This window comes from Panthera tigris, chromosome A2, assembly GCF_018350195.1.
Source record: "Panthera tigris isolate Pti1 chromosome A2, P.tigris_Pti1_mat1.1, whole genome shotgun sequence".
In the NCBI taxonomy this organism is placed as follows: Eukaryota; Metazoa; Chordata; class Mammalia; order Carnivora; family Felidae; genus Panthera; species Panthera tigris.
The window spans coordinates 13509814-13521026 of record NC_056661.1 but is presented as its reverse complement, the minus strand read 5'-3'; the positions used below and the strand labels follow the sequence as shown (position 1 = coordinate 13521026).

The 11213-nt window shown below is 60.1% G+C and overlaps 1 protein-coding gene across 21 annotated transcripts in view; it reads right to left on the bottom strand.

Annotated features, from left to right (window-relative positions):
• Positions 1–827: 827 nt before the first annotated feature.
• MAST3 (microtubule associated serine/threonine kinase 3) overlaps positions 828–11213 on the bottom strand; it is a 36488-nt gene continuing 26102 nt past the window's right edge. For 12 of the 21 annotated variants that reach the window (XM_042978585.1, XM_042978591.1, XM_042978588.1 and 9 more), the window contains 11 exons: positions 10899–11000; positions 10149–10271; positions 9166–9275; positions 7456–7592; positions 6687–6928; positions 5984–6190; positions 5463–5689; positions 4884–5006; positions 4137–4273; positions 3851–4032; positions 828–2876 (listed from right to left, as the gene is read on the bottom strand). In XM_042978585.1, the coding sequence (XP_042834519.1) occupies positions 2344–2876; positions 3851–4032; positions 4137–4273; positions 4884–5006; positions 5463–5689; positions 5984–6190; positions 6687–6928; positions 7456–7592; positions 9166–9275; positions 10149–10271; positions 10899–11000 (2123 nt within the window). In that variant the 3' untranslated portion in view covers positions 828–2343. Of the gene's footprint in view, positions 2877–3850; positions 4033–4136; positions 4274–4883; positions 5007–5462; positions 5690–5983; positions 6191–6686; positions 6932–7455; positions 7593–9165; positions 9276–10148; positions 10272–10898; positions 11001–11213 lie in introns of all 21 variants that reach the window. The other 9 variants (XM_042978584.1, XM_042978574.1, XM_042978578.1 and 6 more) reach the window with 1 other exon arrangement.

The window sequence follows — 11213 nt, the reverse complement described above, 5'->3', positions numbered from 1 at the left end:
CCCCAGCGGGACTGGTGGAACCGAGGCTGAGCCCCGAGCCTGCAGTTTCTGCAAAGAACCGCGTGCGCTCGGACCCAGAGGGAGGCCCTGTGAGTCGAGAGCCAGGGATGGACCACCAGTTTCCGGAACGGATGGATGGGTCCTAAGGGCGCGAGGCGGCCCCGAGCTCAGGGAGCAGGAGGCGGTGGGGTGGGAAGGGAGCTCGCCACAGGAATCTGAGCTTTTCAGGAAAGAGCCAAATAAGCTGGGATTGAAAGCGTTTCCATGGCAGCCCAGAGCGTCCGGAAACAGCTGAACTATTTGCAGCTCAGCGAGCGCGGGAACACGCCCAACGAGGACCCAGAGACGGACGATTGTTTCCGGAATAGCCGAAGACACTCGGAAGCGTGGCCCGGGGCTTCTGGTACTGCCCAGAAGTAACCCAAAAAACACGGAGTTGGGGTGGGTTCGCGTGCGGCGTGGGGGACTGTGGGGGGACCGGGCACAGTTCAAGCGAAGACTTGTATAGAAAGGACACAAAGATGGTTTATTTGTTTTATTAACACAGCTCGGGGCCCCAGATCGGTGTCCGGACGAAGCTTTTAAGAGCAGAGCCTATGATGGGTACTCGGGGAGAGGGCAGGAGGAGGCCAGGGACCCGAGAAGACATCAGGGAGAATCTCACTGGCGAACTCCTGTGCCGCCTTCAAAACCCCTTCAAAGGAAGTCGGTTTTCACCCCGTCCCCGCCACACTCTCTCCCCTTACCCCTTTCTTTGCCCGTCACAAATCCAGACGTTGGGCCTCCTCTTTGTAAACGTGGGCTTTTATTCACGGTCAGCTCCAGGATGGAAGGGGGGGGGGGGCACAAGTCATGCACAGCCTTGGTCTAGCTCCAGCACCAGCCAGTGCTGGGCGAGGGTCTCTGGGAGGGATGCAGAGTGGGCTACCGTGCCTGGAAAGTGCCCTCATCAGGTGGGGCGCAGGGATCGTGGCGGTTCTGAGACGCCCAGTGTGTGTCACACGGCGGCCTGGGGAAGAGAGCTGGGGGTGGATCTGCCGTATCCCACACCAGCCTCTCCGTTCAAGCTCCCTTGTCGACAGTGCCCACGACGGGGCCTGGCTGCATGATTTTTTTACCAGGGGATCGTGCGACCCGTCTCCACCCCTCGCCAGGCCTCGGTTACTTGTCCGTAAAATGGGGAGGACACCGCCACCTGCAGCCTTCTCAAGGCTGGCTGAGGGAGAAGCCACGAGTAAAAGCGTCTGGCGCAGGGCGGATGCTTCATAAATAGTCATGGGGATTAGTTTTGTAAACACGAGGAAACTGAGGCACAGAGCGGGAAAGCCGTTTTCCCAGAGCCACACGAGGAAGCCAAGGTTCAAACTTGGGCCCCATTGCCCCCCAGTCGGGTTTCTCACTCGAATTTCATTCTAGGAAGGCTGCAATACATTGCGGGAACCCCCCGTAGGGTGTTTCAGACACATCGTGGTCAAGGGCTCACCCTGGTGGGCACTGAGCACGTGAAATCTTGTCCAGGGTGGACGTTCTTCCCCTGCCCTGGCAGTAGTACCCTTCGAGGCCTGCGCCTCCCCCTGCCCCCCCCCCAGGGCATCAGTGTCCCCCTGTGGAGTGGGTGACCTCTCTGCTCCTCCATCAAGGTCCCAGCTCCCACACCCCCTCCCCCGGGCTGAAGCCTTCAGGACTAGAAACAAACTCTAACGAGACTGGCCTAGGGATAGAGGCTATGACAGTGAGACGTAGCTTTCAGCGTCCAGTCCGTCATCGGGATTGCTTTGTTTTGTGGCGGAGGGGAATCATGTACAGACTCTCCAAGTCCTATCCGCATTGGGCCCGGACAGGTAAGCTTGCCTGTACGCCCTCAGGTCAGTGGGTCCTGGGCCAGGATGGGATCAAGGAACACACACACAGAACTGAAACATACAGAAAACCTAGAAAACACAAACATACGTAACTTGTCCAAAGTGCTTCCTTCTCAGCCCAGGGGGCAGCGTCTGCAAATGGGGTCCCAGGTGCAAGGGGCAGGACCCGGGCAGCCACCTTCACAGTGGTGGCTCAGTCTACCTATCGCTTATAAAAAGTAATAAATTAGTCGCAGGGATTTGCTGCTATTTACAATGCCACCCTTGTCCCCCATTCCTGCCCCTACGTACGGCCCCTGATCTGCACCGGAACACGAAGGAGGTGCTGTCTCTACTTTCCGGTAAGGACTGAGATGGCTTCTCGCCTTCCGGGTGTCACAGTCTGGTGGCTCAGTCTCCATCCAAGAGTCGCTTTACGGAAAAAACATTGCACACAAAAAAAGCCCAACTTCTAGGCCAGGGGGAGGCCAGGTGGGAGGGATCAGTCCTTCCCGGCAGGACCAAGGGCTCCTGGCACAGCCTCGGCGCCCTCCACGGCAATCTGCGGCACAGAGGTGAGCGGCCCGGCGGCCTCCTCGGGTGGCTCATCGAAGCTCACCTCCTGCACGGCCTCCTGCTTCTTGAAGGAGTCACGGCGCTCGGACAGGTGTAGCCGCCGCATGACCACCAGCTCCGAGTCTGGCCCACGGCCGCGGCGCCCCAGCTCCCCATCCAGCCGTTCACCCGAACCCAGCTTATCGGCCGACTGGCCCCGGCGCAACCGTGGAGACCGGGCGGGTGCAGGTGGGTGCCCGGGGAGGGGCGAGGGTGAGCGGGGTGGGGGCACAGGCACCGGTGGGCAGGCCAGTGGGGAGGGCGGGATGCTGCTGGTAGACTTGCGGCGGCCGGCCTTGGGGCGGGGTGGCCCGAGCTTGGCGGCCAGGCCATGCAGGGAGCTAGGGCGGGTGTGGCCAGCGGCGGCAGGAGAGGCAGGGCTGCTGGAGCTCGGGGATGCACTGGGAGGGGATGCGGTGTCTGTGGGTGATAGACGAGGGTCAGGGCCACCAGCCTGCATGTCCCCAGCCCTGTCGTGGGGCCCTGGGCCTGAGAGCGCCTGCCAAAGCCCACGTCTCTGCCTACAGCCACCCAGTATGCCTCCTTTCCTCGCCTCCTGTAATGTGTGCAAGGTGTTCCCTTGGCTTAGATCTGGTGAACTCCTACTCATCCATCAAAGCCCTAGTTCCTATCCACCCACCTCTCATCTAATGACCTACCCCTCAATGGGCCAAAGATACGCATCCATCATCTGCCCCGTGACCGCCCCTCCACCCCAAGCCTCAGCTGCAGAGGATACCTGGTCTGAGGAAAGGAAAGGTGGCACAGATACCCTCAGCCCCTCGAAGTCAGGGTAGAGAGGGGGCCGAGAGGGCTTCTTGGAGCAGGGGCCTCCTCCAGGAGGCCTTCCCTGCTTCCCCTCAGGGGTGCCCCAGCCTGGTCCTCCCATCACTGGATGCTGACCCAGTGAGCCTAGGGGTGTCTGCCCCTGGCTGTCTCTCACAGACATTGGGCCAAGTCCCCATCCTTTCCTGCCCCGGAATGATCTTTCTAAAATGCAGACCCTTCTAAAACATGCCCTCTCTAGCTCACACACCCTCCATAGCTCCCAGCTGCCCACCAATTTAAGCCCAGCTCCTTGGCCTGACCCATCTCCCAACTTCCTCCCTCCCAGCCTTCTCCCTGCTTTCACAACCCTGCAGCCTAGCCCCCTTGGTCCACGATGCTCCGTCTGCTGGGTACTCTCTTCTCTGCTCTCCCGCCTCTCTCCTACCACTTCCAGGCTGCCTTTCAGACCCCAAGCGACCGGAGAGGGCCTTCTGGTCCCCTCACTTCCTACATCATGTCATTCCCTCCTGTAAACCCCGCCGGCGGCGTCCTCACCGGGGTCAGGCCCCACAGACCTGAGCAGCCCCAGGGTGGCCCCGGGGCGGGGCGGGGGGGGGCACACCTACCTGCGGGGGCGTCGGGAGCTGGGCTGCAGCAAGGCGTGGTGGGGCTGGGGGAGAGGCTGTGGGTGGGCGAACCCGGGAGGCTCTCGCTGGACGACAGGGAGTGGTGGAGGCCGGAGGAGAAGCTCCGGCTGGTGTGCAGCACAGAGGACTGTTTTGAGATCTTCTTGAAAAGCGACTTCCGCCTGAGGGGGAGAGACCCGATGCGTCAGGACCCCTGTCCCCAGCAGTCTAGGGAGCCTGCTCCCGGTCCTCTGCAGCACTCCGCGCCGGCCCACCCGTCGCTCACCGGTCCTGGGTCTCCCGCCGGCGGCTCCGCTTGCTCCTTCGAGCCATGCGGCCCTTGGCCACGTTCTTCCGGGCGGGGCCCACCTTGATGGAGGTGTTCTCCAGGGCTGTGGTCCGCAGGGCGATCTTGTTGCCGCTCTGCAGGAGGGATGGCGAGGGGGTCACCTGTGTGTCTCCCACCTAGCAAGCCCCCCACGCACTTCTTCATCCGTCAGAGCCCCAGATCCTATCTACCCACTTCTCGCCTACTGACCTGCCACTCACTGGGCCAAAGATACATGTCCGTCATCTGCCCATCCATGCAGTGAGCTGCCCACCTGTCCACCCACCGGTCCTAGGAGCTCTCCAAACAAGGCCCTGCCTCCTGGCCTGGGCCCACCTCCCCACCCCCAGGCCTCAGCCCCCCCCGAGGAGGATAAAGATAATACGGACACCCCCAGCCTCGTAAGGCCAGGGTGAGCCAGAAGGAGGGCCAAACGTAGGGGCACCCAGGGGGAAAGGAGGATGTACGTCCTGGGCAGAGGGGAGGGGACATGCGAGGCCTGGAGGTGGGACCGGGTGTGGAAAGGTGTGGTTCCAGAGGGGAGAACCTCAGGATCAAAAGCTGAGGGGTCACAGGAGCAAAGCAGTGGGGGCAGATCTGGGCCCCTGAGGATGGACGGGACGTGGGGATTCTGGGAGCCCCAAGGGTAGGCAGAGTGGGGTGGGGGTCTGGAAGTCCCAAGGGTGGGAAGATGGGGGGCTGAACCTTCAGCAGCAGCTCGACGACGTCCATGTGCACCAGACCCAGGACTGACTCCCCGTTGATGTGGGTGATGAGGTCCCCAGCTCGCAGGCCCGCCTCCTGGGCAGGGCTTCCTTCCTCCACGCTCTGGGGGTGGATGGTAGGGTCAGGGGGCTTGGGACCCACAGCTGGAGACCCCAGCCCAGCTGGGTCAGCTGTGGGACCCCAGCAAGCTGCTGCCACTCACGTGGTTTCCTTGACCTTGGGTGTTGGCAGGGAGGGAACGGGCCCTGGGCTGGGGGGAGGCAGGACATGACACCCAGTGTGCATCTGCGGGCGTGGGGCGGGAGCTTCGTGCCCAACTGAGGTCTCTGCCCCTCTGTCCATCCCTGTCCGTCTTGCCCAACCCCCTCCCCCTAAGTAAGAGCGGCTGCAAACACCCAGGTGGCACCAGCTCCCTGCCCTGGGCTCCAAAACCTTTCAGCCAATGAGCTGGCTTTCCCAAGACTAGAAAATGCGGCTCCCAAAGTGAAGTGCCTTGCCAGGGTGAAGCTAGACTCAAACCAAGTCCCGCTGTTCCTGCCCACCCCGAGGCCAGCTCACCCAGACAACGTGGTGCACGGTATAGACATCGCTGTCGCCCATGTAGACGCGGATGGCCCGCAGGCTGAAGCCGTACTTCTTGCCTGAGCTGTGGATGACAATGGGGGGCCGCAGGCTGCCGCACACGGGGGACGGGTCTCGGCTTGGAGAGGAGTCTCGGGACGACGGGTTCGAGGACAGTGAGCGTGGGGACAGAGGGCTCATGAGGGGGCCGCCGCTGCCATCATCTGCAAGGACACGGGTTGGGGGGGGGGGTGGTCACTCCCTCGCAGGGACGAGGGTGGGGAGGGCACCTCCCCTTCCCAAGCTGACCATTCTGGCTGCTTTGCTGCTGCTCCAGTGTCCCAGGCACGGTCCCCTGATCAGCCCTTTGCACATGCAGTGCCCTCCGCCAGGAATGCCGGCCCCCCAGCTCTCCCCGTGTCTCGCTCCTTCCCCCTTCCTGTGGCACAGCCCGAGCCCCGCGGTTACAACAGACGTGGACGGACAAAGCCAAGACGAGGCTGGGCCACGTGCGTTACCGGCCGTGATGATGAGCGACAGGGCGGACACGGAGGCTGACTTGGGCACACGGCCCCCGCTGGGGGAGGCCCGAGACTTCTCAGGAGCTGGGTCTCTTTGGCCCCCAAGGCGGCGGCCTCGGCCAGCATCCAAGGCCCGTGGCGTTGAGTGCCGTGTACCAATGCTGTTGCTTCGTAGGCGTGCGTGGCTGAGGGCGGCTGGGTCAGCTAGGGGTCAGCAGGGTTGGGGGTCAGCCCGGCCGGTCTCACCACTCAGTCCTTCGGCCCTCGGCAGGCAGAGCCCCTTCCTCCCCGGTCAGCGTGGACCCTAGTTTGGCTACCTGGCCTTTCTTTAGAGGGTTCTCTCTTCCCATACTTCCTTCCTGCACTGCTCTCCCTGGAAAGCTCCACGCTGCAAGTCCCTTCCTCTAAGCAGCCTTCTCCCACCCGTCAGACCCCCAGCACCCCTCAGAGCTCTGCGGTCTCACCCCCCTCTCCAGTCCCATCCTGACCCGGTGAAGCTGGGGGTATCAGCCCTAGACTGGGAGACAAGCTGAGGCTCGAGGATTCTCTGGGAGCCCTGGCCTCTCCTATCTTAAAGCCTTTGTTAGACAGGCGAATGGTCTCTCTGGAGAGCTCCTACTTATCCTTCAAAACCCATCTCAAATAGTCCCTCTGGGAAACTTTCTACAACACTATCCCGCCCACCCTGGACCTCACCTACCAGAAAGGCTTGAGGGCTTGGGCATCACTGGGGTGGCTGCTGGGGGTGGATCAGGCTCCCCCAGAATGAAGATGGGCCTCTTGGGGCCCGCAGAGGCCGGGCTGGCTCCCTCATCCTCTGACGAGAAGGCAAACTTGGGCATCGTGTCCAGGCTAATAGTACTCAAGAGAGACGGGCTGGGGCCCCGCTCGGGCTGGGAAGACGACGGACAGGAAGTACCAGAGGATGTCCAGGACCTCAGGCTGCTGCAGGGAAGGGCCAAAGTCACACTTGCCAGGCGCCGTCGCCCCGGGACACCCAGTTACCCCTGGCAGCCAGATTTGAACACTCAGCCCAGAACCAGAGGTAATTCGTAAATACAGGGTGAGTTCCCTCTGCTTGCCCCGTCCTCTGCCCAGAGAATTGGTGTTTTTTAAAACCCAGCTTCCGACACTCATCCTCTAGTAGACATTGATTATTTCTGTTGAGTCTGGTCTTTGAGGAACCGACAGGAGTTTGTTAGCGAAGGGTATGCTGGCAGAGGGAACAGGGCAAGCAGAAGCCTAGCAGTAGGACAGCGCACGGCTGCTTTATGCTTGCTGTGGTAAGGGACGCAAAGCCAGAGGCAGCAGTGATAGGGGCCGCGCTGGCAGGGGTCTGACAGGCTAGCCAGTGTGTCTGACCCTTTTCTCCTGGGCCACCGGGAAGCTCCTTGCAGTGTTAGATTTTGTGGTTCCACCTCCCAGCCGGCTCGGAAGCTGGCTCTGCTCATACTCTCCAGCCCACCTACCGAATATCCATGCTCAGGCGGCGGCCATACTCGGCCTCGCCGCTGCGCTCCCACCCTTCCTCCCGGTCCTCGCTGAAGCTCCGTTCGGCGAAGGTTGGCGTGGGCTGGGCGGCCAGGAACTCGGAGCTGCTGTAGACCTGGAAGAAACAGAAAACATTAGTAACCGTGGGGGGGCCTGGGTGGCCCCGTCGGTTGAGTGTCCGACTCACGATCCCAGGGTTGTGGGATCGAGCCCGGCGTCGGGTTCCACGCTGGGTGTGGAGACTGCTTGGAATTCTCTCTCCCTCTGCCCCTCTCCCCCACTCACACACACACATGCGCTCTCTCTCTCTCTCAAAAAAAAAAAAAAAAAGGAAAAAGAGTGAGCTTAGTTGAGTGCTTCCCTGGGAGTCACTTCCTTAAATCCAGACTCACCACATCCCTAAGAACAGCAGAGTAAAGACGCCCACCGTACAGACGGAGAAACTAAGGTTCGGAGGGGCCCGGCTACCAAGGGGGCCGCAGCCAGGGTTTCTGCTGCTGATCAGGACGCTCCGCCTGGGGCCCAGGCCCACAAGCAGCAGGGAAGGTTTTCTTCATCAAACTGGACACGAAGGAAGGAAACTTAAGCTTGTGAGGCTGTAAAACGTGGCACCCAGCACAGCAGCGCTGGTCACAGTCGCCCAAAAGTGGAAACGACCCAAGTGTCCACCAACCGATGGGTACACAAAACGTGGTCCGTCCACACAGCGGAACACTCCTCAGCCACAAAAAGGAACGAAGCCCTGCACACACGATGCCGCGGGTGAACTCTGAAAACATCCAACTGAGTGAAAGACACCAGACACAGAAGGCAGACTGCGGGTGGCCCGGGGCCGGGGGAGAGGGGAAGGGGAGTGACTGCCCACGGGATCGGGGGTTCCCTTTGGGATGATGGGAACGTTCTGGAACCAGAGGTGATGGGTGTCCCGACCTTATGAATGCGCGGAACGCCACTGAATTGTAGTTTAAAATGGCTACGGGGCGCCTGGGTGGCGCAGTCGGTTAAGCGTCCGACTTCAGCCAGGTCACGATCTCGCGGTCCGTGAGTTCGAGCCCCGCGTCGGGCTCTGGGCTGATGGCTCGGAGCCTGGAGCCTGTTTCCGATTCTGTGTCTCCCTCTCTCTCTGCCCCTCCCCCGTTCATGCTCTGTCTCTCTCTGTCCAAAAATAAATAAAAAACGTTGAAAAAAAAAAAAAAAACGTTGAAAAAAAAAAAATAAAATAAAATAAAATAAAATGGCTACGATGGGGCGCCACCCCTTTGACCTCTGCCGCTGCAGCTGCCCCTGCCGCCACCTCCCGGGAAGAGGGGGAGGCAGGAGAGGAGCCCACGTTTGTCCGGTGGCTGCTTTCTTGACTGTGTTCGCCATGAAACTGAAATCAGTGCTTGATGTGTTGGCATTCACGTTAACGATGGATGCAATTCTGCGTATCTTACTGTGACTCCGAAAACCGTAGCGTTGGCGTCGCGGAAAGGTACGTCATTTCCAAGGTCATTTCGTTAAAGGTAAAAACTCTACCCCGCCCCCCCCATCGATCGATCAATCAATCAATCAATCAAACGGCTCTGATGGTATATTTCATACGTATTTCAACCACCATGATGACAGAAAGCAGCAGAACCCCGCCCCCAACCTCGAACCAACGTTTTGCAACGTCCCCAGTGCCGTAGCTAGGTCCCCGGGCCCACCTTGCTGAACCGGTGGGAACATGACGAGAACTGGGGGATCTCCGTGGATGACTCCTCGTCGTTGGTCTCCTCGTCCTCGGAGCCCAGGTGGCGGTAGCGTTCCGAGCGCGCTGCAGGACGGAAAGGCACGTACAGCCCACCCGATGCCCCGAGGCGGCCGCGAGGGCTGTGGGGTGATCTGGGGAGGGCGTCCCGGGGTGGGGAGACACAGTCAGGGCAAAGGCACTGAGGTGGGGCTGTGTCTGGTGTATTTAGGGGCCACGGGAGGCTTGAGTTGGCAGAGTGAGGACCTGGCCGAAAAACTCCAGCTGGGTCCCTAAAAACCGTGGGACTGTGGGTGGGGATTCTTGCGTCTGACCCTTGGGAGCCTCGCCCTTGAGATGGGTCACCCAGAATTAGGTGATCGTGTGCATCTTAAACATAAAGGATGCTCCCCACTTTACAGAACAGGAAACAGCTGCTCAGAGAGGACCTCTGACACGCCCAAGATCACACAGCAAGTTCCAGAGGAGGTGCTAGAAACCTAGAGCATTTAACCTGTGTGGCTGGAGCCCCAAGTAGGCAGAGGAAGACTTGTCTGAGCCCACCCACAATGTCGGAGGGGCTCCCTCCACAAGGCAAAGCGAAGTGCCCCTCCCTCCCGTATGACAGATGAGGCACCATCCTTGGTCAGGGCTGGATGCTCAGGAGGCTGAACCCGCTAGGGACGCCAGGCAAGGGTCTGCCACACTCAGTGCCTTGGTTTCCCCTCCCACAACCCAAGAGGATGCCGTGGCCTCCGGACCCCAGAGGCACAGGAAACCCCAGCCAGGGAGGGGGCAGCTGCTCTGATTACTCAGAAAGCTCAGGAAGTCAGAAGCTCCAGGCCCAGGGAGAGGTGCTTGGGTGGAGACCGTGGCAGACAGCCCCTCCCCGCCTCAGGGGCTTGTGGGATAGCAGAGCCCACCCCCTTGACCACCCCTCCCCCCCCCACCGCCACTTACTGTCAAAGTAGCTGGTGTCATCCTCGGCTTCGAGCTGTGGCACGAACTCAGCTTTGTGTCGCAGAAGCCCTGCCCAGTCCAGTGTTCGGAAGAAGGGGTGCTGTTTTACCTCGTGGGTGCCACCTGCCAACACATGCCTGGCTCAGCCCTGCGTGTCCCTGTCCCCCACTGCCCCCTGGGCCAAATTTGAGCCCCAACTTGGCCAACACAGAGCCATAAAGATGGCGAGGGGAACAGCCGCTGTTTAAGAGCCCGAAGACAGACAGAATTGGGGCTAGCCGCCAGGCCCTGCTCTTTCCTCTGCTGGATTCTGAGATCCCAAAGCCCTAGGAGGGCTTTCTTTCCAGCCTTTTCTATGCATTTCTGCTCCACGGAGCAGAGAGCTGACTGCGTGAAGGGATCCTGCTCCCCAACCTCAGCTGGTCCTCTCCAGTGGCTAAGCTTCCTCATGGACATAACCTGTAGTGTCTGCGTGAGTCTCGAATAGTCCTTTAACCATTAATTAGGTGGCTGGGGAATCTGAACAGTGGGATCCACTGGGCTGGGCCTTTGAGGACCTTAGGACACACCCCACGGTGACCGTGTAGGCTCTCACTCAGCCTCAGTGGCCCTTGTCTGCATCCGACCCAGATACCCGCTATTCCTTCAAGGTCTTCCGCTAGTGCCCGGTGAACTCCTATGCGTCCTTCAAAACCCCAGCCCCAAGTCCCCCTTCTCTATGCAGCCTCTCCCCATCCCACGTCCACATACCAGTGCCCAGACGGTCCAGTGGGCTCTGTCGGAGCAGCCTGGTGATGAGGTCCTGGGCATCTGCTGGAAGGGCCTCATCCCCTTCGGGCCACATGATCTCATCTAAAATGAGGAGAGGGAAAAAGAAATCAAGTCAAATTAAAAAAGTAATAATAAACGTAAAAGAAAATAAAAAAGAGAGAGTGAGAGGGTGAGGACAGCCCTTCGTAGCACCTCCAACCACCTCCCCTCACTCACTTCCTGCTTCTTTTCTTGGGCACTTTTTTTTGTATCTGATGTTCCCTAATTTGCATATTTATCTCCCCTGCTGTCTCG